General features: G+C 57.4%; 1 protein-coding gene across 1 annotated transcript; it reads left to right on the top strand.

The window, feature by feature from the left end:
- The first annotated feature begins 5,386 nt into the window (after positions 1–5,386).
- Positions 5,387–21,262, top strand: CDX1 (caudal type homeobox 1). Its single transcript, XM_009911394.2, has 3 exons — positions 5,387–5,813; positions 20,224–20,369; positions 21,046–21,262. The coding sequence occupies exons 1-3, from the start codon at positions 5,387–5,389 to the stop codon at positions 21,250–21,252; spliced, it is 780 nt and encodes a 259-aa protein (XP_009909696.1). The 3' UTR covers positions 21,253–21,262.

Genomic DNA, 21,262 nt, shown 5'->3' with positions numbered 1-21,262 from the left:
CATCACCTCCAAGTTAACGCAGGGGTTGTGGTAGTGCTGTGATGTGGTGTGGAGCTGCAGACCACAAGAGAGGAGCAGTGGGTGCCACAGAGCACAGCACAGTATCTGGGCAACCCATCCGGCATGGCAGCTGCCAGCACTTGCTCGTGGCTGGATCCAGCCCTTGGGTCCTGTGGGAGAGCTGCACAGAGGCTTCCTCAAGCCCAGAGCTCTTCTCTCTCCTCCAGAGGAATCACAAACTTATGCATGGTGGCAGTGGGTGAGAGTGGAGAGGAAAGGGAGGCAGAGAGTGCTCCTTCCAAAGTGACCACATGGCCAAGCACCACACGCTGGGGAGCACCCCGGGCTGGAAAGTGTCCTGCAGACCTGCGAGTGCTGGCCACGGACGCTGCAGGGTGACAGCGGTGTCAGGAGGCAGCACTGTGCTGAACGCCATGCCCGGCTATGTCCTTACAGATGCTGGCCCGTCCCCGACATCCCGCGGATGTGGGCGCATGGAGGAGGCAGTAGCCAGAGGCAGAGGATGCTAGCTCACTGCCTTTCCCCCTGCTCGGGGCCATTCCACCCCCGTCCCACATCCCACGCACTCTTCCCAACCCCACGAAACGCTCTGGTATTAGATGTGCTCCGCGGAGCCCCTGGAGGCGGCGGCAGGCTCCTGGGTGCATACTAATAGCGGTGCCGGCCGCTCGCCCCAGACTTTCCCACACATCTGCAGTCACTTAACGTGGGAGCTGTTAACCCTCTGCTTACACAGCGCCTGAGGCGCCGTGAAGGGACAACGCACGGCCAGGACACTCCCCGTCAGACCCTGGCCACCTCGGGGACCCTGTGCCTCCTGTCAGGAGCTGGATGAGCGAGCAGTGCCCTGCACCCACCAGCTGCACGCTGAGCTCTGAGCCAGCACAGGGGGCAGTCTGTCACCAGCCCACCGAGAGCAAGGGAAAAAGAGATGAGAGATGTCAGCCTGCGTCCCTGTCCCCACTGCTGCCTTGAGGATGGTCCCAAGATTGGTGGCGTTTGCATTTTGCCAGGCAAGCTGATCCAGTAAAGCTGATTCCCTGAGGAGGGGAGTGGGGCTGGCCAGATTTGCTGGCAGCACACTGATCTGGGCTAACCTGCTCCAGCACCCACCTCTCTTGGTTCCAGCTCTGCAGAGCTCTGCTCAGCTTGTGTGCCAGCAGAGACATGGTTCAGAAATCTGGGAAAAGCCAAAGAACAGGAAGGATTCTGCAGCAGGGCTGATGGAGCTGGGGCAGGGGGTTGTCCTCTGCAAGAGAGTTGCATTCTTCTCTCTGATGCCAGAGAGGAGGGGATGCTCCTGGGGTTTGCAGTGAGGGGGCTGTGCTTGCCCCAGCCCTGCCTGACTCTCTGGGATGCTGTTCCAAATGTGTGTGGTAGGAATGGTGCATAGGGAACATGCTTTGCTTTCCCTTTCCCCCTGCTGCAGGAGGGTGGCAGGAGAGGCTGGGGAACAGGAGGGAGGTGGTGGCTAAGCTGGAGTGTGCATGGAACCACACAGCTCTGGAATGTGCTGGTCTGAGGCCACAGGCTTGCTTTTGGTAGCAGCAGGGGCTGAGAGAATTGGGAAGCCACAGGCCCAGGGAGCTGTCAAGGAGGTGGTGGGACAGGAGGCACTAGGAGGAAGGGGGAGTGAGGAGAGGCACCTACCCCACCCTCTGTGGCAGTCTCCCTGTCCTGCTGAAACCGTGGTGAGAGTTCAGAGCGAGCCGAGGGACAAGGCAGGGCTTGGTTTCCCTGAGTGAGTGCTTCCTCCATGGGAGGAGGAGGTGGTGGAGTGGTCTCTCCTGCAAAGCTGCTCCATCTGTGATAGCTGCCTGCAGCCTGGCCCTGGGGACCTGCCGGCCCTTCTTTCTCCAGCCCTGCTGCTTCCAGGAGATGGCATCACTCGATCACGGATAACAGCACCAAGTCCAGAGGAACCCTGGACGCTCTCCCTCTCCCCTGCATCCGCCTGGCTTCCACCAGGAATCTCAGGTCTGGAAGGCCAGCAGGAGCTCCCCGGGCTGGGTTAGGTGCTGGGGGGGTCTCTGGGGTAGATGGAGAAAGTACTTCCACCTCCTTCCATCACCTCCTTCCATCTAGATGGGGACCTCTAGGGGCCAGGGGAGCCCATGGCAAAGCTGTTAGCAGGCACCTGGCAATGCTGCTCCTGCTGAGCCCTTCACCTGCTGGGGGGAGGATGCAGGTGTGGAGTGCCCTCCCTGGACTCCTGAACCCCCTGCTTCCCAGCAGCTGCCTAAGCCCTTGGCCTCGGCTCCACAGGATAGGAAAAGGGAATCCAGGTCACCTGTCACTGCCTGTGGGAAACAGCCAGCAGCAGGAATAACCCAAGCATCACCCAGCCCTGAAACACAGCTGCTCCTGGGGAGGGACCCAGCAGCCACCTGTGTTCCTCTGTGCCTACTACCATCTGCCCAGGAGTTTTTTTTTCCCCACTCTCTGAGCCAGCTTCTCTTTGCTGCTGAGAGGAGGAGGATGAGGAAGAAGGCCTTGGCTTTCCTGCTTAAACAAAGCCATGGCTGTGCTGAGACCTTGGGAAAAATCCAGGCTAGATGGAGTTACTCAGAGCAGCAATTAATCTGTGCTGCGTCACGAGTGGAGGTTGTCACCGGGTGGGACGGTCGTGACAGCCACCTTTGTCATGAGGCAGGGAGCCAGGACAAGGCTGGGTGAGGGGCTGGGGACTCAAGGGAGCACAGGGAGGATGCTGCAAATTGCTCACCTCTGGTGATGCCTCTGCCAGGTTTCGAGAGGCAGAGCCTGAGCAATGCCATCCCTGGAGTTGTTCAAGAGGGGATTGGATGTGGCACTTGGTGCCATGGTTTAGTAGTCACAAGGTCTTGGGTGACAGGTTGGACTTGGTGATCTTTGAGGTCTCTTCCAACCTTATTGATTCTCTGATTCTATGATCCCATTGCTGGGGTTTCACTCTGCTCCCTTCTTGCAAACCAGATCCCTTACCTCTTACCCCATCTCCCTCTGATCTCACCCTGGCTCCCACCTCCTTGCAGGGAGTGGATATGGCACAGGAGCATCCATGCAGTGTTTCCAGCCAGTTTCAGCTGTAACTGGGGCTGCAGCATTGGGATGAGGAGCCCAGGACTGATGTGGAGCTGCTGCAGGTCCACAGCTCCAGGGTTGCCCCAGCATTGCTCCAGTGCAGCATGCTTGGCTGCAGGGCAGGAACAGCAGCAGGCTGGGCTGGCTGCAGCTGGGAAGGCTGTGAGGTGGCTCCAGTGCAGCATGCTTGGCTGCAGGGCAGGAACAGCAGCAGGCTGGGCTGGCTGCAGCTGGGAAGGCTGTGAGGTGGCTCCAGTGCAGCATGCTTGGCTGCAGGGCAGGAACAGCAGCAGGCTGGGCTGGCTGCAGCTGGGAAGGCTGTGAGGTGGCTCCAGTGCAGCATGTTTGGCTGCAGGGCAGGAACAGCAGCAGGCTGGGCTGGCTGCAGCTGGGAAGGCTGTGAGGTGGCTCCAGTGCAGCATGCTTGGCTGCAGGGCAGGAACAGTGGCAGGCTGGGCAACTGCAGCTGGGAAGGCTGTGAGGTGGCTCCAGTGCAGCATGCTTGGCTGCAGGGCAGGAACAGTGGCAGGCTGGGCAACTGCAGCTGGGAAGGCTGTGAGGTGGCTACAGGGAGCTCTCACAAAGTCCACCCTGAGCAAACAGATGACAGCAGAGCTGCAGGGGCTCAGGGGCACACTGGTCCTCCCATGAACACAGGACAGCTCAGGAGGAGGGGTTGGCACGGGAGTGAGCAGGGAGCAGTGGTGTGTGGGTGCCATCCCCAACCCTCCTGCCAAGGCTGGGGACATCTGCTACCAGCTGCATCACGGCCACACATCAAATGCTCTGAGCTCCTCAGGTCAGAGAGGCTCTGCTGGGTTTGTTACCTTTCCCCTTTTAGCTCCACAAATTCCATTCCACACTGGAAACCCTTCCCAGGTTCCCATCTCTGAGTGTCTCTGCTTTCAGCCCTTTCTTTCCATTTCATTCTAAATACCTTTTATTTTTTTTCTCCCTGCCTTTTCTTTTTGTTTCTGTTTCTTACAGCCCAAGTCAGGGCTGCCTCTGTCCCAGGAGGGTGAGGACTGATCAGTCCTCTTCCCACTCACATTTCCAGCCTGGCAAGTGGCTGATGAGGGGAACAGGGCAGAGATGGCCTCGGGGAGGTGACACGAAGCAGCCTCCTGGAGCCTCTGCAGGACTGTGCTTTGCTTTGGGGGGTTGGAACCCCAGCCTGCAAATGATGGCTGTGACCCCGGGGCGGTGGCCAGTGCAGCTGGAGTGTGACACTGGCAGGGAGGGGGACGTGGAGAAGGAGGAGGCTCCTGGCTGCCGGCGAGGGGGATTTCTGGGGGGGGTTCTGGGCAGCACGGCACGGCACTGGCCCTCAGTCCCTCGCTCTGTGAGGAGCAGAGGTGTGTCTGGCCTGATGGGTGACAGTCTCTGCTGGGGGCTGTCTCTGGCCAGTGGCCACCTCCCACCTTGCAGGCAGGCATGGCTTCAGGAGGGTCCTGTGCCTGGATGGTTTCCCTGTCAGAAGATCTGGGGATGTTCTGACTCTTTAAAAGGGAAATCAGGCAAGAATCTTCTCTTGCTGCAGGGTCATGAGCCTCTCAAAGCTGAGTTGGAGCCCAGTGACTCCCTGTGGGTCCATAGAGGACCCTTGGGACCCCCTGCACGGAGCTGGCTCTGTCTGTCTGTCCTCTCTGAGGCCAGTTTTAGCTTTGCTCTCAGGGTTGGAGGGCTGTGTTTGCCCCCAGATGGAGACAATGACCCAGAGCCTTCCCACGAGCCCTCTTCTTCTGAATCAGGCAGATGCTGGCATCAGGCACGGGAAAGCAACACCCCAGGGCAAGGGCTTGGTGTCCCCAGTGTGGGGACAGGGCTAATGTCTGGCGTAGCCCTGCCACAGCCACACTTTAGCTCTGCCCACCCTGCCCCTGGGTTACAGAGGGCTGCAGGAATGGGCTGAGCTCCTCATGGGCTGACACCTGATGCCCAAAGCTGGCTGCTACCATGGCTGATGGCATGGGCAGAGCTGAGGTGCTCGCTGTGCCCCGAGGTCACCCGCTGCCTCAGCCCTCCTGCGGCTGGGGTGGGAGGCTTGAGCTCGCCCCCCACACCCGCCAAGGTTCCTGCACTTTGAAATGCAAACCTGCCTTTCAATGCAAATGCTGCGAGAGGTTGGGCCCAATAAAAGCCTGTGGGCAGGGAGGTGCCTGGCCCCAGGACACAGCTCCCCAAGGCGCCCAGGTGAGCGGCAGCGAAGGAGGGGCAGGGGCGGCCGCTTCCCCGCCAGCCCGAGCGGGCCCACAGCCGGCGGCAGGGCGGCACAGCATGTGCCCGGGGCTGGCCAGGGAAGATGTACGTGGGTTATCTTCTGGATAAGGACACCAACATGTATCCCAGCCCCGTCCGGCACCCCAGCCTCAACCTCAGCCCCCAGAATTACGTGCCGGGGCCGCCCCAGTACTCGGACTTCGCCAGCTACCACCATGTGCCAGGGATTAACAACGACCCCCACCACGGGCAGCCGGCAGCAGCCTGGGGCTCTCCCTACACCCCTGCCAAGGAGGACTGGCATTCCTATGGCACCGCTGCCGCGCCTTCCACCGCCAGCCCGGGGCAGTTCGGATTCAGCCCCCCAGATTTCAACCCCATCCAGCCCCCGGGCTCGGGACTCTTGCCTCCGCCCATCAGCAGCTCGGTGCCCCAGCTCTCCCCTAACCCCCAGAGACGCACCCCCTACGAGTGGATGAGGCGCAGCATTCCCAGCACCAGCAACAGCGGTAAGGAAACCCTCCAGCCCCGCACTTCCCTCTCTGCAGAGGATCCCTGGGCTTGAAGTCCTGAGGGGACAGATCCTGCTCTGTGGCTCTCTCTGCGCGGCAACTCCCGGGAGGGACAGCGTGCTTGGGCTGCCCTCGGCACGGCACCTGGTCCCCAAAGAGCAGGGGGACCCTGCCGCCGAGGGGGCAGGGGCTGAGGATGGGCAGCGAGGGCACTGTCCTTCCACGTCGCTGGCAGCCGGTGTTAGGTTGTTGGAAAGTTCTTGGGGTTTTTTTCTTTACCCTAGCCAGACTCTGCCCCTGTAACCCTGCCCATGCCTGCCGCTGCTGGGTAGGATGGGCATGAGATGCCCGGGGTCCTGCCAGTCCTGGCTGGGGGGGAGAAGGGTTCGATGGGGCATTTCATACGTGCAAGGGTGAATGTGCAGAGCTGGAGCTGCAAGCTGATGTGCAACTGAGTGAGAGCCCAAGTACAGGGGTGTGCAAATGTGTGTGCAAGCTGCATGCAGTGCAGTGTGCATGCACATGTGTGCAGGGAAGGTGCCAGACGGACACAAGCAGAGGGAGGGTGCTGCCTGTGCCGTGTGTGTGTGTCAGGTGTATTCAGTGAGGTGTTACACAGTGTGTGTGTGCAGGGCACCATTAACTGTGTGTGTGTGCAGGGGGCTTGCTCTACAGCTGTGCCAGTGAGAGCTACAGGGCATGCTGCATGCCCAGCCTGTGTGTGCAAGGTGCAGGGAGCGTGCCCACGCCGCAGCGTGCATGCATGCAGAGGGGATGTGTGCACACGTGGTGTGTGTGCAAGAGGTGAGTGTGTGTGCACGGGTGGGGGGGTGCCAGGCCCAGGGGGTGTGCACACACCTGACGTGGTGCTTTTGGGGCCTCTGCCACGTGGAGGGTGCGTGGGGGTGCTGCACACCACCTGTGGATGTGCACAGCCTGTGGGTGCCATGCAGCTCCCCTGTGGGTGCCCTCTCCTCTGTGCCTACTGCCCTGCTGTTCCCAGGGTCCTGTCCCCGCTGAACTCCTGACCTGGAGGCAGAGGAGGAAGCGTCTGGGTGACCCCAGCCCCCTGCCTGCAATGAGTGGGGGGCCCTGCTGCCCACTTCAAAGGCAGTGAGCAGATCCCCCCTTGGGGCCAGCCCAAATTGACATGGCTTTTGCTTTGTCATGGAGATGGTGGCTGGCTCCTGTGGCGGTGAGGTGAGGTGCGGGGTCCCTTTGCCCTGCCCTGCCCCTGCTCTTTCATCTTCCCCTTCAGGCTTTGACCGCCACTGCCAGCCCAGCCTGGGCCCTCTGCCTGCCGGGCTTGCCTGGACCTCCCACCTCTCCCTCTCTCTTGTGCTGGGCTTGAGCTCTAGAGAGCCCTGCTGGAACCAAATTCACTACTGGGCATCTCTGGAGAGCAGTTTTGCTTTTGGTTGTCCACATCCTCAGGATCAGGACCAAGGCTCCCCGCTTGCAAAGTGTCTCCAACCTTAGGCTTTCTTCTGTCTCCCTGCTGACCAAGTCCCATGTAGAGACTCTCATGCAAGGGACCTCATGCAGAGGTGCTTGGGGAAAACAGCTCCTGATGTTTACTGGCTATCCATGGTGGGGATGGAGTGGTATTTACTGGACAGCTGTGGTGGGGATGGAGTGGTCCCAGCTGGGCCAGTAGCTGCGGTGGAGCAGGCAGAACACCCCAACAAATGGAAAAACCCAGCCCTGATCTGGAAAGAGGAGGGGAGAGGCAGGCTGGTATTTCCTGGCCCATGTGAAGCACTGAATAGACATATTTAGGGAAAAGGCCTCCCCTCATTCCCAGCTGAGGAGGCCCATAGAGGTGCTGGGGCTCAGGGCTTCCCTGTGATGTCCTGGGATGGAAGGAGGGTGTGATCCTGCAGCTCAGCAACCCCCTCCTGTGCAGCTGGGACCCACCACTTCTGCAGGTTTTGCAAGTCCAAATGTCTTGGTTTCTTCTGAGGAAGGAGGCAGGAGGGAAAATAAATGAGGGGAGAAAGATATCAGCACACGTCTCCTCTGGATCAAGGGAAGGGCTTTACACCCAGCAGTGGGGCTGAGATAAAACAGGGGCTTGAAAGTGCCTCTGATTGAGTTAAATGACAATTGAGTTGATTGAATTCTGGAAAAATATCATTAGTTGCTTAGCTTGTATCTCTTAGATTAAACCCATACAAAGGGGAAAAAGAATCAGCTTTGGTCCCCTTGCACGCAGCGATGCTGCCCCAGCCCAGCCCCAGCCACGCAGGGATGGATGGCAGGGGGCAAGTCCCTTTCTTGTGATGTTTCCTCACGAGAGGTGGCCAGTAAGATCCCTTTGTAAGGCACTTGTGCGTTGAGAACCTGTCCTTGTGTCTCTTCTGGGTCCAAGCCCAGCGCTGCCGGTGCTGAACCGCTGCTGGGAGCATGTGCTGGGAGTTGGTTTTCCAGGGCTGCCCTTGAAATGAAAACAGAGCCTTAAAAAACCCCCAACCAACCAACCACCACCCAAAAGAAACTCTGCATGAAGGCTGAAAGAGAGCAGGGCAGAGGTGGATTTGCCATAGATGAGGATTAAATTCTTAGCTGAATTGGTTTATTGAAATCAATAAACTGGACTTTAAGCAGCTTGATTAACAGTGCCCAGCTCATCTCAGTGCCCAGCTCACCTCAATACCCAGCTCATCTCAGTGCCCAGATCACCTCAGTGCCCAGCTCACCTCATTGCCCAGCTCACCTCAATACCCAGCTCACCTCAGTGCCCAGATCATCTCAGTGCTCAGCTCACCTCAGTGCCCAGCTCATCTCAGTGCTCAGCTCACCTCAGTGCCCAGCTCACCTCAGTGCTCAGCTCACCTCAGTGCTCAGCTCACCTCAGTGCCCAGATCATCTCAGTGCTCAGCTCACCTCAGTGCCCAGCTCACCTCAGTACCCAGCTCACCTCAGTGCCCAGCTCACCTCATTGCCCAGCTCACCTCAATACCCAGCTCACCTCAGTGCCCAGATCATCTCAGTGCCCAGCTCACCTCAGTGCCCAGCTCATCTCAGTGCCCAGCTCATCTCAGTGCCCAGCTCACCTCAGTGCCCAGATCATCTCAGTGCTCAGCTCACCTCAGTGCCCAGCTCACCTCAGTGCCCAGATCATCTCAGTGCTCAGCTCACCTCAGTACCCAGCTCACCTCAGTGCCCAGCTCACCTCAGTACCCAGCTCACCTCAGTGCCCAGCTCACCTCATTGCCCAGCTCACCTCAATACCCAGCTCACCTCAGTGCCCAGATCATCTCAGTGCCCAGCTCACCTCAGTGCCCAGCTCACCTCAGTGCTCAGCTCACCTCAGTGCCCAGCTCACCTCAGTGCCCAGATCATCTCAGTGCTCAGCTCACCTCAGTGCCCAGCTCACCTCAGTGCCCAGATCATCTCAGTGCCCAGCTCACCTCAGTGCCCAGCTCACCTCAGTGCCCAGATCATCTCAGTGCTCAGCTCACCTCAGTGCCCAGCTCACCTCAGTGGGAATAGGAAATGAGCACGTGGACTCTTTCTTTCTCTTTTTTTTTGGCTATAAATATCAACAGTTGTGAATGCAGTAAATCATAATGCTTCAGAGGGTTGTAAATGAAGGTGGCCTTCTCTGTCATGCCTTGTATAAACAGCTCTGGGCTGCAGCCTGAAAGCTTTTGGGAGAGAGCTGCGTGCCGCTAAAGGGCAAACGTTTCGCAGCGGGGATGAGCGTGCTGGGGGCTTCTGCAAATGCAAGTCAGACCCTCCCCACCCCCCAAAAAACAATCAGTGAGACATCTCCCAGTGACTCATCACAGAGTCATGCTTTGCAGGGGGGTGATTCTATGTACCTGTTGCTAAACACAAGCCTGCTTCACCCAGCTGAGCCAAGATAACCTTGCGGCGGCGGCAGGAGGGGTTGGGGTGCCTGAGGGTTGGTTGCTGGAAACCGGGAGTTAAAGGAAAGGGAGCTGGAAGATGTCCCCAGGCCTCATTTCTCTCTCTCTCCCAACGTCACCTCTTTTTCTGCTCGTAAAATCTTCACGAGCAGCCTGTCAGAGCCTCATGCTTCCTCCTCGTTCGCAATCATTTGCCAGCTTCCCTGTGAATTGCACCCCGGCTCTGTAAAAGGCTCAGGAAGGTGGCTGGAAGCAGCCGCTGGCTGGACTTTGAAATGCACCCTCTGCTCGTTAGGCATGCAAATCCTCAGATACTGCCTCAGGTCTGGCTTTTAGGTCACTAATCCAGCCAGGGCCCCGGTGCTAAATATTGCAAGTGAAAGTGCAATCGGGGCATCCCTCGGGGAGGTGAATGCGCCCAGAGCTTTGGGTGGGATCCGCGCCCGTGGTGCCCAGGCAGCTTCTGGGGTTATGGAGAGCAAGCTGTGATGCTCTGAGAATGGAGCATCCCAGGAGGTGCTCAAAGGTCTCAGAGATGTGGTGCTGAGACCTGTCAGACTTGGTAGAGTTAGAGAATGGTTGGATTCAGTGGTCTTAAAGATCTCTTCTGCCTGAGACCATTCCATGACCCTATGATTGTATGGACAAGTGGAGGTTTGCCAGGTGTGCAGCTTCCATCTGAGTTTTCACTATTCCCAGCTCTGTTTGCTGCCCTGGTGAGGTCCATGAAAGCTGGAGGAAAGAGTGAAAACCTCCCAAATAAGACAGAAACATTTGCCCTGGACAGGTGGGGCTCAGGCTGTGTGCATGGTGTGTTTTGGAGTGATGGTGGTGGCTGGAGGCTGGTGTGTCTCCCTGCTCAGTTCCTGCATGGAGGACTCCTCCTCAGGACACGGTTGCTCACCATGAGACCCTTCATTCCTCCAACTTGTTTGGTGTGTGCATGCATCAGGCCCCACCAGACCTCTCCCCTTGAATTATTAACCCATAACCTGCTCCTGGCCCCAGCTGGGATTTGTTGACCGCTTAGCCTGCTGGCCAAGGTACAGGCCTTCCAAACTTTCCTAGGATTGACTTTCCTTGCACAGAAAGGGCTTCCCTGGAGCACTGGCCATACCTACGTGATGGGCTTGGCTGGCTAATACCACGGGATTAGCAGAGGGACACTTTAAACCCCTGGCCAATGGCAGATGTTTCCTCCAGGGAACCCTTCAAGGACGCCCACTCCATCGCTGTTAGCTTTGTGATCCCCTGGATAAGGAGCTGCATCCTTCCCCCTGCCCCACAGTGAGGATAGGCTGAGCCCCATGGGGCTGCAAGGGGGAGAGGAGTCCTACTGCCCAGCAGGCACCATCACAGCAGAGTTTGGAAGGGACCTCAAGAGATCATCGAGTCCAACGCCCCTGCCAGAGCAGGGTCACTCAGGGTAGTCTGCACAGGAATGCATCCAGGTGGAGTTTGAAAGCCTCCGCAGAAGGAGACTCCACCACCTCTCTGGGCAGCCTGCACACCTTACTGTCCTCCTTCTCCTGACACAGCTGGGCCAAATCCAACCAGGTGGCAGGTCTGAATGAGCTGGATCTGGACTCAGTGGCCCAGGGCTGATGTGGAGGTGATGCTCTGGAGGGGGCTGCGTGCAGCCCGCACGTGCTGGCCAGCCCGCGTGTCAGCCCAGTACTCCTCACCCTCCCGTGCTGCTGTGGTCTTTGACCTGGCACTGGAGCCTGGCTGGTGGTGCTTGGCTCAGCACTCATAAAACCATGGGAGCAACGGAAGGAATCTGCCAGTTGCCAAAATAAAGGGTTGAATCACTGCAGGGCTGGGAAATTCCTGTCTTGTACTGGAAACAGCGTGGCCAGCAGGAGTAAGGAAGTGAGAGTTCCCCTGCCCTCTGCACTGGGGAGGCCACACCTTGAATGCTGCCTTCAGTTTGGGGTCCCTCACTCCGAGAAAGGACGTTGAGGTGGTGGAGCATGTCCAAAGAAGGTCAATGCTGCTGAAGGATCTGATCTAGAGCACAGGTTTTGTGAGGAGCAGCTGAGGGCACCGGGCTCATTTAGCCTGAGGAAAAGGAGGTTGAGGGGAAACCTTCTTGCTCTCTATGACTACTTGAAAGGATATGAAGAAAAATTTCTTCACTGAAAGGGTTGCCAAGCCCTGGAACAAGCTGCCCAGGGCAGTGGTGGAGTCACCACCCCCGAGGGATTTAAAAGCTGTGTAGCTGTGGTGCTGAGGGACAGGGCTTTGTGGTGGCCTGACAGTGCTGAGTGGACATTTGGACTTGATCCTGAGGGTCTTTTCCAACCAAAACGATCCCATGAGTCTATGAAATGCTTGCCCAGTGCCCAGTCCCTGGGGCTGTGCCTTGTCCAAGAACACACTGCAGCCCCTGGCAACCAGCTCCTTATGCCCCTGGGGCCTGTACCTCCTGCAAGGAAGAGGAGGCTTGCCGTGAGGGTGCCTCCACCCATGGGTGTGGGTGCAGCCCTGGCCCCATCCCACGGTGCCAGCCTGTGCTCCTGCACACCGGTCTGCACTCCCTGGACCCAGCTCTTTGCCCAGCTGTTTCTGCCCCTTCCCAGCAGCCAGGCTGTTCTGTGTGGCTCAGCTGTGTGCCAAGACCTGGTCTCTGCCTCCTGGCTTTGCCAGTCCCGGAACCTCCAGGCAAAGCCAGCCCCAGCCACACACTGCCACTTACAGCAAAGCCATAGGGCTTGTTTTGGAGGCACAGAGCTAACTGCAGGGGACTAGAGGTATCAGGACAAGGACATGGTTTTATAAGTGAAGCACCTCCAGTGACCAGTGTACCAAGCTGAATCAGGTTTTATTGCTGGTGGGTGCCCACAGGAGCATTGCTGTTTGACTGGCACCAGGGAGAAATCCTCCACTTGGGTTAAGGTCAGGTGAACAGCCAGGAAGGAGCTACCCTGGGGGCAGGAGAGACACTCATTGGGGGGACCCCAAGCCCCCTCAAGCACAGATGAGTCCTGCCCTCAACCTTGATGGCTGAAATGTCCATTTCCCCAAGCTGGAGAGAAGCTGGGGGAGCCTTGGCAGGGTCCAGGGGGGAGAATTCATTCTGCATCCCCTCCCTCTGCAGTACAGAGACATCAAACAGGTCTGGGGGCGGTGGGCTGTGTGAGCACTGTGGCTCCTCTCACACAGTTTTTGACACCCAGCATTGGCTAAATCCAACACCCTTTGGCAGAGGAATGACCTCAGGCAAGGATCTGGGGAAGAATTGCCCTCTGGAGGGGTTTGATTCTTACTGGTGGTGATGAAGCAAGCCACATGGCTCCAGTCCTTTGCCTCATGTGGGCTGTCCCATCCATCACTCCTCTGCTTCCTGCAGCAGAGGAGAAATAGCTGACGGTATTGCAGCGTGCACGGGAAGGGTAAGCTTGTGAAAGCCCTGACCTGCTGGTTCCCAGAGCTCAGGGAAGGGTGGGGGGCTCTGCTTTACCCCCTCTCTGGAGCCACAGAGGGAGGGGAAAGGAGCGGAGCAAACGAGTGTGGGGGCAGAGGAAGAGTGTCAGGGGGCTCAGCCCCCGCTGCTGCCGCTGCAGGCTTTGGGGTCTCATTTCCAGTAGGACTGGGGCCCATGGAACGAGCTGGGCTGTCTGTCCTGAGCATCAGCATCACGGCTGTCATTGCTGCTGCACAGCGAGGGAGCAGCGAGCCCTGCACACACAGGCATCTGGAGCACATCTGGCTGCCAGATGAGAGTGGCTCCAGCCAGCCTGGAGGCTCCTGAGGTTTAGCTGCAGATCCCAGCTTTCTCCTGGGCTGGGGGTCTCTGTCATGGGGTGTTGCTCTGCCAACTGCCTTTGTCTTTGAAGTGTGTGGGGGGGGATTTTTCCCCCCACGGGGCTGAAGACAGACCAGGGGTTAAGGTGTTTAGGGAGAGCCACCAGAGAGCAGAACCCATGACTCTGACCTGGGACTCCACTCTGGTTTGGAGTTGTGTCTGTGCCTCACTTTCTCCATCTGTAGCACTGCCAAATCTATGCCTAGAAGCAGGGGGGGGGGGGGTAGTTTTCCCTGATGCCTTCCCTGGGGAGGAATGGCAAATCCTAACCTCAGTGCTCTCACTGATCCTTCTGGGATGGGAGGATTCCATCCCCTTTGCAAGTAGATGCTGCTCATTCAGGATGAACCTGCTTTGTCATGGAGAGAAAGCATCCACCCAGGGGGGACAGCCTTGCACCCTCTCTTGCTGTACCCTCCAGTGTGGATAAGGTATTTCCCTGGTGCTCACTGGTGCCAGGACTTTCACACCTGCTGCTTTTCAGTATTAAAACCATAGAATTGCAGAGTGGTTTGAGTTGGAAAGGACCTTAAAGATCACCTAGTTCAACCCCCCTGCCATGGCCAGGGACACCTTCCACTAGACCAGGTTGCTCAAGGTGCTATCCAGGCTGGCCTTGAACACCTCCAGGGAGGGAACATCAACAGCTTCCCTGTTTTAGTGTCTCATCATAGAATCAATAAGGTTGGAAAAGACCTCAAAGATCATCAAGTCCAACCTGTCACCCAGCACCTCATGACTACTAAGCCATAGCACCAAGTGCCACATCCAATCCCCTCTTGAACACAATTTCTTCCTAATATCCAGTCTCAATCTGCCCTCTTCCAGCTTCAATCCATTCCCTTCCACCCTATCATTACAAACCCTTGTAAAAAGTCCCTCCCCAGCTTTCTTGTAGACCTCCTTCAGGTACTGGAGGGCTGCTATAAGGTCTCCCTGGAGCCTCCTCTTCTCCAGGGTGAACAGCCCCGACTCTCACAGTTGGCACTACAGGAGACTGTGGTGCCATCAGATAGTGTGGAACCAGGCACTCAGTGCAGACAGACGGGCAGACAGGGCTGTGCAGATGGAGGCAGGGCATGGAGACAGCGTTTCCAGGGAGGTGAGACCACGCAGGGCAGCTCCAGGAGCGCCTTGCCCAGACTTTCCATGCCAGTCATGCAAGGAGCTGCTGCGCAGCGAGGCATGCAGAGCTGCTGAGCAGCCCCAGGGCCAGCCAGCCTGGCAGCAACACCTCCACCCCCCCATGCCAGCACCTCCCGTGCAAAGCACCATGACACGTGCCCAGGCTTCAGGGACCTCTGTGGCAGGGTGTGACAGCCAGCATGGTGCTGTGCTCTCATCTCAGGCAACTCTGGTGAGTGGGTCAGGGCTGCCCTACCCCAGCTGCCCTGATCAGAGCCCTGATGGCTGTGTAGCAGCTCCCCACGGAGCCAGTTTGCTGCTGCTGCAATTTGGAGCTGCTTTGACCTGTGAAATGGAGACCTTTGGGAAAGCTTGTGGGTTTCTGCTCCTTGCTGCTGGCAGCCAAGCTGCTCTTGCAGTGGCTGGGAGGGCTGTGCCCTGTGGATGAGGATCCTGCCTTTGGGGCTGGCCTGATCCCTTCTTAGCTGTGCTGGGCACACAGGGCTGGGTGCATCGCTCTGTGGGACCAGGGAAAAGATGAGGTTCAAATAACACACACAGCTCTTGCTCCTTTGCTGTTTTCTACCCCCTTCCAGGGTGCCACTGCCACCCCACAGCCTCTTTCCTCTCTGGTTTGAACGAGTTCCTTCCCAGTTGTTCTTGGAACTGTTCAACACCAGCCTCAAAGCACCTCTCTCTGTGTGCCTGGTAGGGTGCCTGGGGCAGAGCTTCTTACTGAAAGCCACACTTTGGGCAGGCCAGGGCTGGAGAGGGTGAATTGCCATCTCCCTGGCAGCCTTCACTGTGGCCATGAGCCTGCAGAGCCCAGGATGGTGGGCACGGAGATCTGGTTGGATTTTTCCCTTCCCCTGCCAGGCTCCTGGTCCAGGGCAGGAGCTCCAGCATCTACTGCCCGGGGCAGGGCTGGTGTGGGGAGCAGATCCATGCAGGGGGTCAGGACCCTGTCCCCCTGTGTGTGTGGAAGTGCACACTCGGGAGCTTGCCCCTCGGGGTTTGCACAGCACATTAAAGCTATTCCCTTATCTAATCATGGCTCAGGTGAGTGCTATTAGGGTTACACATTAACAGCAGTAACGATGCCCTCTCCCCACGCAGCCATTGGCCCTGCCTTGATCCCAAAGCCGAAACCATTCCCACTGGCCCCACAAATGGCTCCGTTTGGCTGCCTGAGTGGTTTCTTTGCCTGGTCTGGTGGGGACAAGCAGAAGGGACTTGAAATACATAGCAGGGTGGGAAGGGACTGGCAACTGTGCCAGGAGGCGTCACCAGCACCCCCTTAGTACCCTGTGCACCTAATCCATGCTCACTCCCAGTGCAGCAGCCACAGCTCTGGGCCATCCTGGCTGTGGGCCATCCTGATCCACCTCTGCCAGGCTTGGCTGGAAGCATGAGAGTGGCTCCATCCCTCTGCCCAGCCATGCTCCCTGCTGCAGTGCTAAGGTTTTCCCATAGGTGCAGGGGTTCCCCAGGCTGGCTCATCCCAAATTTCCTTTCTCCTTTAACACAGCCATAAAAAGCAGCCTGCAGGAGAGAGTTAAGTGTAACCCAGCATTCATATTCAAGGCAGTTGAATTATTCATTGTCAATAGTATTTCTTGAAAATCTTGGTGGGTTGCTTTTTTTTTTTCCCCCTTCTGGTGAATCACCCACAGCACATCCCCAAATTCAGCAAACATCTCTGAAACCAGCAATTAGTTGAGATGAAGAACTTCCCATCCCTGGCTCGGTTGCGAGCCCTCCGCGCCGAGTCTTTGCTACCCGCTCTGGGGCAGGGGAGGTGCTGGGGCACAGCCACGGCTAGCTGGCACAGCTGGGGATCTGCCAGACCTCAGGCAAAGCCCAGGCTTCACCAGGGATGAGCCATGAGGAGGGAATAACAAAGACTGAGCTGTGATGGATCTGTTTACAGCTGCAGCAGGAAATAATAATTCCTGCTGAAATGCATGGCATATGTGGGATTCACAAACCTCCTTCTGCCTTTATCCTTTAATTCATTATTTAGGGGTTTTTTTTTTCCCCCACTTTATCTGTCAATTCCTTTGCTTCCCAGCTGGTTTTGGTTTTGGTTTACTTTTTTTCCCTTCTCCAGGCAGTGCCATTCAAACAGCAGTGCTGCATGTGAGATCCTTTTGAAAGGGGTTATTACTTCAGAAAGGTTTTGTTGGGGTGGGTTGGGTTGGGTTTGTTTTTTTTTGCTTTCAAAGGCAAGAGGGGGGGGGGGGGAAATAAAAGAAAGATAAATCTATGTGAGAAAAAGAAAATAACTTGTAGGAATCCCTGAGCTTGGGGCAGACAGAGGGAGCCTGAGCTGCTAAACCTGGTGTAAATCTCTGCCGGCACATCTGGTTTATCCTGTAACTCCCTGGGAGCTGCACATTCAGCACAGGTTCTTCTGGGCTGGGATGCAGAAGTCCTTCTCCTGGAGATGAAACCTTCGCCTGCAGGGCAGTGAGAGGCAGCAGAGACCCCTGGGAAGGACAGAGGCCCCCGGGGGGAGAGCAAGGGGAGAGTGCGGGGTCCCTTGGCATCGCTCCAGACCAGCGCTGTGCTGTGGGCAGCTTCGTTCCGAGCCGCCGCAGCCCGCGTGTGCCCGAGAGGAGGCAAACTCCCAGTGGTGCTGCCCTAGACCCTTCCACACTAATCACTGTGTCTCAGCCCTGTGCCTGCAGACATCTCCACACACATCTTGCTCAATCGAATTGCCTTTCTCACCCTGTTTTGACCTGCAGTCACCCGGGGTGGCCAGAGGCAGCTTTGTGAGGAGGGATTAGGTGTTCGCTTCCACAGAGCCCTGGGGTAGGCTGGCCTGGAGCACTGGCTCAATTCTTAACATCCCTCAAACAGGACTTAGTGGCTAAAGCCCAGCCCTGGTGCTGGGAGCTCTGCTTTCTATTCCTGGCTGTGTTGCAGCCTTGCTGTGCTCCTACCCTCCTCTATGGATCACTGGAAAGCTTTGGTCCTTCCTGGGGACTGTTCTGAGACCCTCAGCCATCACCACACTCATGTTGTGCTTGAGCCCATGCCTGCATTTCTAGGAGCAATGGCAGGAGGACACAGAGAGTCACATAGCCATGGAAATTGGGTCCTAACTTCAATCATGGGGCCTGGGATTTCGTGCCTGGGAGTACCACGATCAGGTCCCAGCAGACTGAGATGCCTCCTGTGCCCAGCCCTGCTCCCATCTGTACCCAGGGGTGTGCACCCTCATGTGCTTCCACACATGGTTTGCTCAGTAGCCAGCAGCAGGAGCTGGACCTCTGCTGGCTCTTGTTTATTTGGTAGGAAACCAGCTGCCTCTTTGCACCCCTTGGGATGCTGCAAGGGAAATGATCCTGCAGCAGCCTCTCTTCCACTCACAGTGGACTGTGACCATGGGCTGCCCTGTCTCCAACACCCTTCAGCATAAGTGGCTTAGGAAAGTCCCCATCTGCTTGCAAGAGGAGAGCAACAGGAGAGATAACCTCAGAAATAAAACTGAGTTAGTTGAGAAAGAGGTTTTCAGCCTGGGGGGGGGAGGTTTTGCCCTGTGGAGATTCTCTGACGTCTGATTAGGTTTGAGTCCACTCTGGAAGCTCTGAAGCAGAGTTTTGCTCTGTGCCACCCAAACTCCTGCTTGCACTAGGATGGTCAGAATCTACTAACAGTGCTGGGACTTCTCAGTGCCCATCTGATTTGGCCCAAACTGGCTGACATGCCAAGGACTCGTTGAGGGGAACAGCTGAGCGTGGTGGCAGGCACACAGAGATCCCTTTTCCTGAGTGAAGCAGCTGCAGGTGAGGTTCTACAGGTTGTTGGGTCACTCAGAATCCCTCCCTGAGCATCTGCAGCAGAGGTGAATAGTATCTTGTCCACGCTGGTTCATCCAGGGCAGCCCCAGGGAAATCCCTGGCTGGCTCCTGCCCCTTCCCGTGGCAGCACTGCTCTTAGCAGCAGAAGTTCAGGAGAAGATGGGCAGATGTCTGCCAGACAAACAAATGGCCAAGTTCCCAGTTACAAGGACTGTTGGCTCCTGAGCTGAAAGCAAGGGTCTGTCCTTCCTGACACCATAGAACATGAAGAAGCAAATATTCCCAGCTAAATATCCCCATCTGTCTTTATCCTGTGCCCTCCTCAGAGTGCCACCCTCGCTCCCTGGCTGGGTTTGAGGTGTTGGCTCCTGCCCAGCAGCTCCCCCAGGAGCTAATGGAGAAGGAGCCTGGGCTACTTCTGACTAGAAAAGCAGCAGGTGCCATTGGCAGTGCTGTGGGACACACATCTGTGTGCACATAGGTGTGCTGCTCGATGGCCTTGAGCTCTGCCTGTATGTGGGGGGGCTGAGGTGAGATTTGGGCTGGTTTGGGCCAAATGCCACTGGCCTGTGGAGCCAGTCCCCAGGGGTGCTTGGACATCACTTGGGCTTTCCTCAGTCCACATTTAAGGGCTGCACAAAGTGAATAAGCACTGCCCTCTGGCTTAGCTCAGTACAAGGAGAAGGCAAATAACCCTCCTGGTGGCAGACAAATGCTGCCATCCCTGGGGTTTCCATCTTTCCCCTGCCCTGATCCATGTGCCTTCAAGTGCTGACACCTTGGGTTTGGGCTTCCTGGCAAAGAGCTGGAGGGTTCCCTCAGCCCTCCCCAGCTGGATTTTTGCAGGCAGCTTGTTCTTGGCCCATGGTTTGCAGTTCTGCTCCTCTTGGGGACAGTGTCTCATGAGACATGGGATTTCTGGTCCTTCTTCTCAGCATGCCTCTGAATCCCTCCCACTCTTTCCACCAAGCAGTTTCCCCAAAGGCCAGGTACTTTCCAACCCAGTGAAGTACCCTGGCCACCCAGGAGAGGGGTTAATCCCAGTGGGAGCCTCATGATTCCCTTTCCCACTGGTCCCCAGAGCATCACCATGTCCTGAGCTCTCCACAGGCAGTTGTGTATCTTCTCCATGTCCTCAGGGATGCTTAGAATCATAGAATTGTTAGGGTTGGAGGGGACCTCAAGGCTCAGCCAGTTCCAACCCCCCCAGCCATGGGCAGGGACACCTCACACTAGATCAGGTTGCCCAAAGCCATATCCAGCCTGGCCTTAAAAACCTCCAGGGATGAGGCTTCCACCACCTCCCTGGGCAACCTGTGCCAGTCTCTCACCACCCTCATGGGGGAGGAGTTCTTCCTAACATCCAATCTGCATCTACCCCATTTCTAGTTTTGTTCCATTCCTCCAGTCCTATCTCTCCCTGACACCCTCAAAAGTCCCTCCCCAGCTTTCTTGTAGCCCCCTTCAGATACTGGAAGGCCACAATTAGGTCTCCTCAGAGCCTTCTCTTCTGCAGACTGAACAGCCCCAACTCCCTCAGTCTGTCCTTACAGGAGAGGAGCTCCAACCCTCTGCTCATCCTCATAGTCCTTCTCTGGACACCTTCCAGCACCTCCAGATCCTTCCTGTGCTAGGGGCTCCAGAACTGGAGGCAGTGCTCCAGGTGGGGTCTCACCAGAGCGGAGCAGAGGGGCAGAATCCCCTCCCTCGACCTGCCGGCTCTGCTTCTGCTCCTCCATGGCTGCCCTTCATCACATCTAGGCTCACCCCTGCTCTGCTCTCTCTGCCAGGCAAGACCAGGACGAAAGACAAGTACCGGGTGGTGTACACAGACCACCAGCGCCTGGAGCTGGAGAAGGAGTTTCACTACAGCCGCTACATCACCATCCGCCGCAAGACCGAGCTGGCCGCCGCCCTGGGGCTCACCGAGCGGCAGGTCAGTGCTGCAGCGGCCCAGCAAGACCCAGGGGCTGGGGAAGGGAAAGGCAAGGTGGTGGGCCCAGCCTAGCTCCACAGATCTCCCATCTCTTCCAACCTCTGGGGTGCCCTTCTGCCCCCACGGGCACCCCAAGGGTTATCCTCTGCATCACACTCCACAGATCTCCCATCTCTTCCAACCTCTGGGGTGCCCTCCTGCCCCCAGGGAGACCCTTCCTGCCCCCAAGGGCACCTTGAGGGTTGTCCTCTGCATCATGCCCCACAGATCTCCCATCTCTTCCCACCTCTGGGGTGCCCTCCTGCCCCCAGGGGGACCCTCCCTGCCCCCAAGGGCACCTTGAGGGTTGTCCTCTGCATCATGCACCACAGATTTCCCATCTCTTCCCACCTCTGGGGTGCCCTCCCTGCCCCCAGGGGGACCCTTCCTGCCCCCAAGGGCACCCTGAGGGTTATCCTCTGCATCACACTCCACAGATCACCCATCTCTTCCAACCTCCGGGGTGCCCTCCCTGCCCCCAGGGGGACCCTCCCTGCCCCCAAGGGCACCCTGAGGGTTGTCCTCTGCATCACGCCCCACAGATCTCCCATCTCTTCCCAACCCTCTGGGGTGCCCTCCTGCCCCCAGGGCAACCCCGAGGGTTGTCCTCTGCATCACCACCTTCGTCTTCCTGCAGGTGAAAATCTGGTTTCAAAATCGGAGAGCAAAGGAGAGGAAGGTGAACAAAAAGAAGATGCAGCAGCAGAGCCAGCCCACCAGCACCACCACGCCAACCCCACCAGCCGCGGGCTCACTGGGACCCATGGGAGGCCTCTGCAGCAGCAGTGCCCCAAGCCTCGTCTCCTCCTCTCCACTGACGATCAAGGAAGAATTCATGCCTTAACCCCTCCCTC

This window comes from Dryobates pubescens, chromosome 16, assembly GCF_014839835.1.
Source record: "Dryobates pubescens isolate bDryPub1 chromosome 16, bDryPub1.pri, whole genome shotgun sequence".
Taxonomy (NCBI): domain Eukaryota; kingdom Metazoa; phylum Chordata; class Aves; order Piciformes; family Picidae; genus Dryobates; species Dryobates pubescens.
The sequence above is the reverse complement of the archived record's forward strand: the minus strand, read 5'-3'. Positions and strand labels throughout refer to the sequence as shown.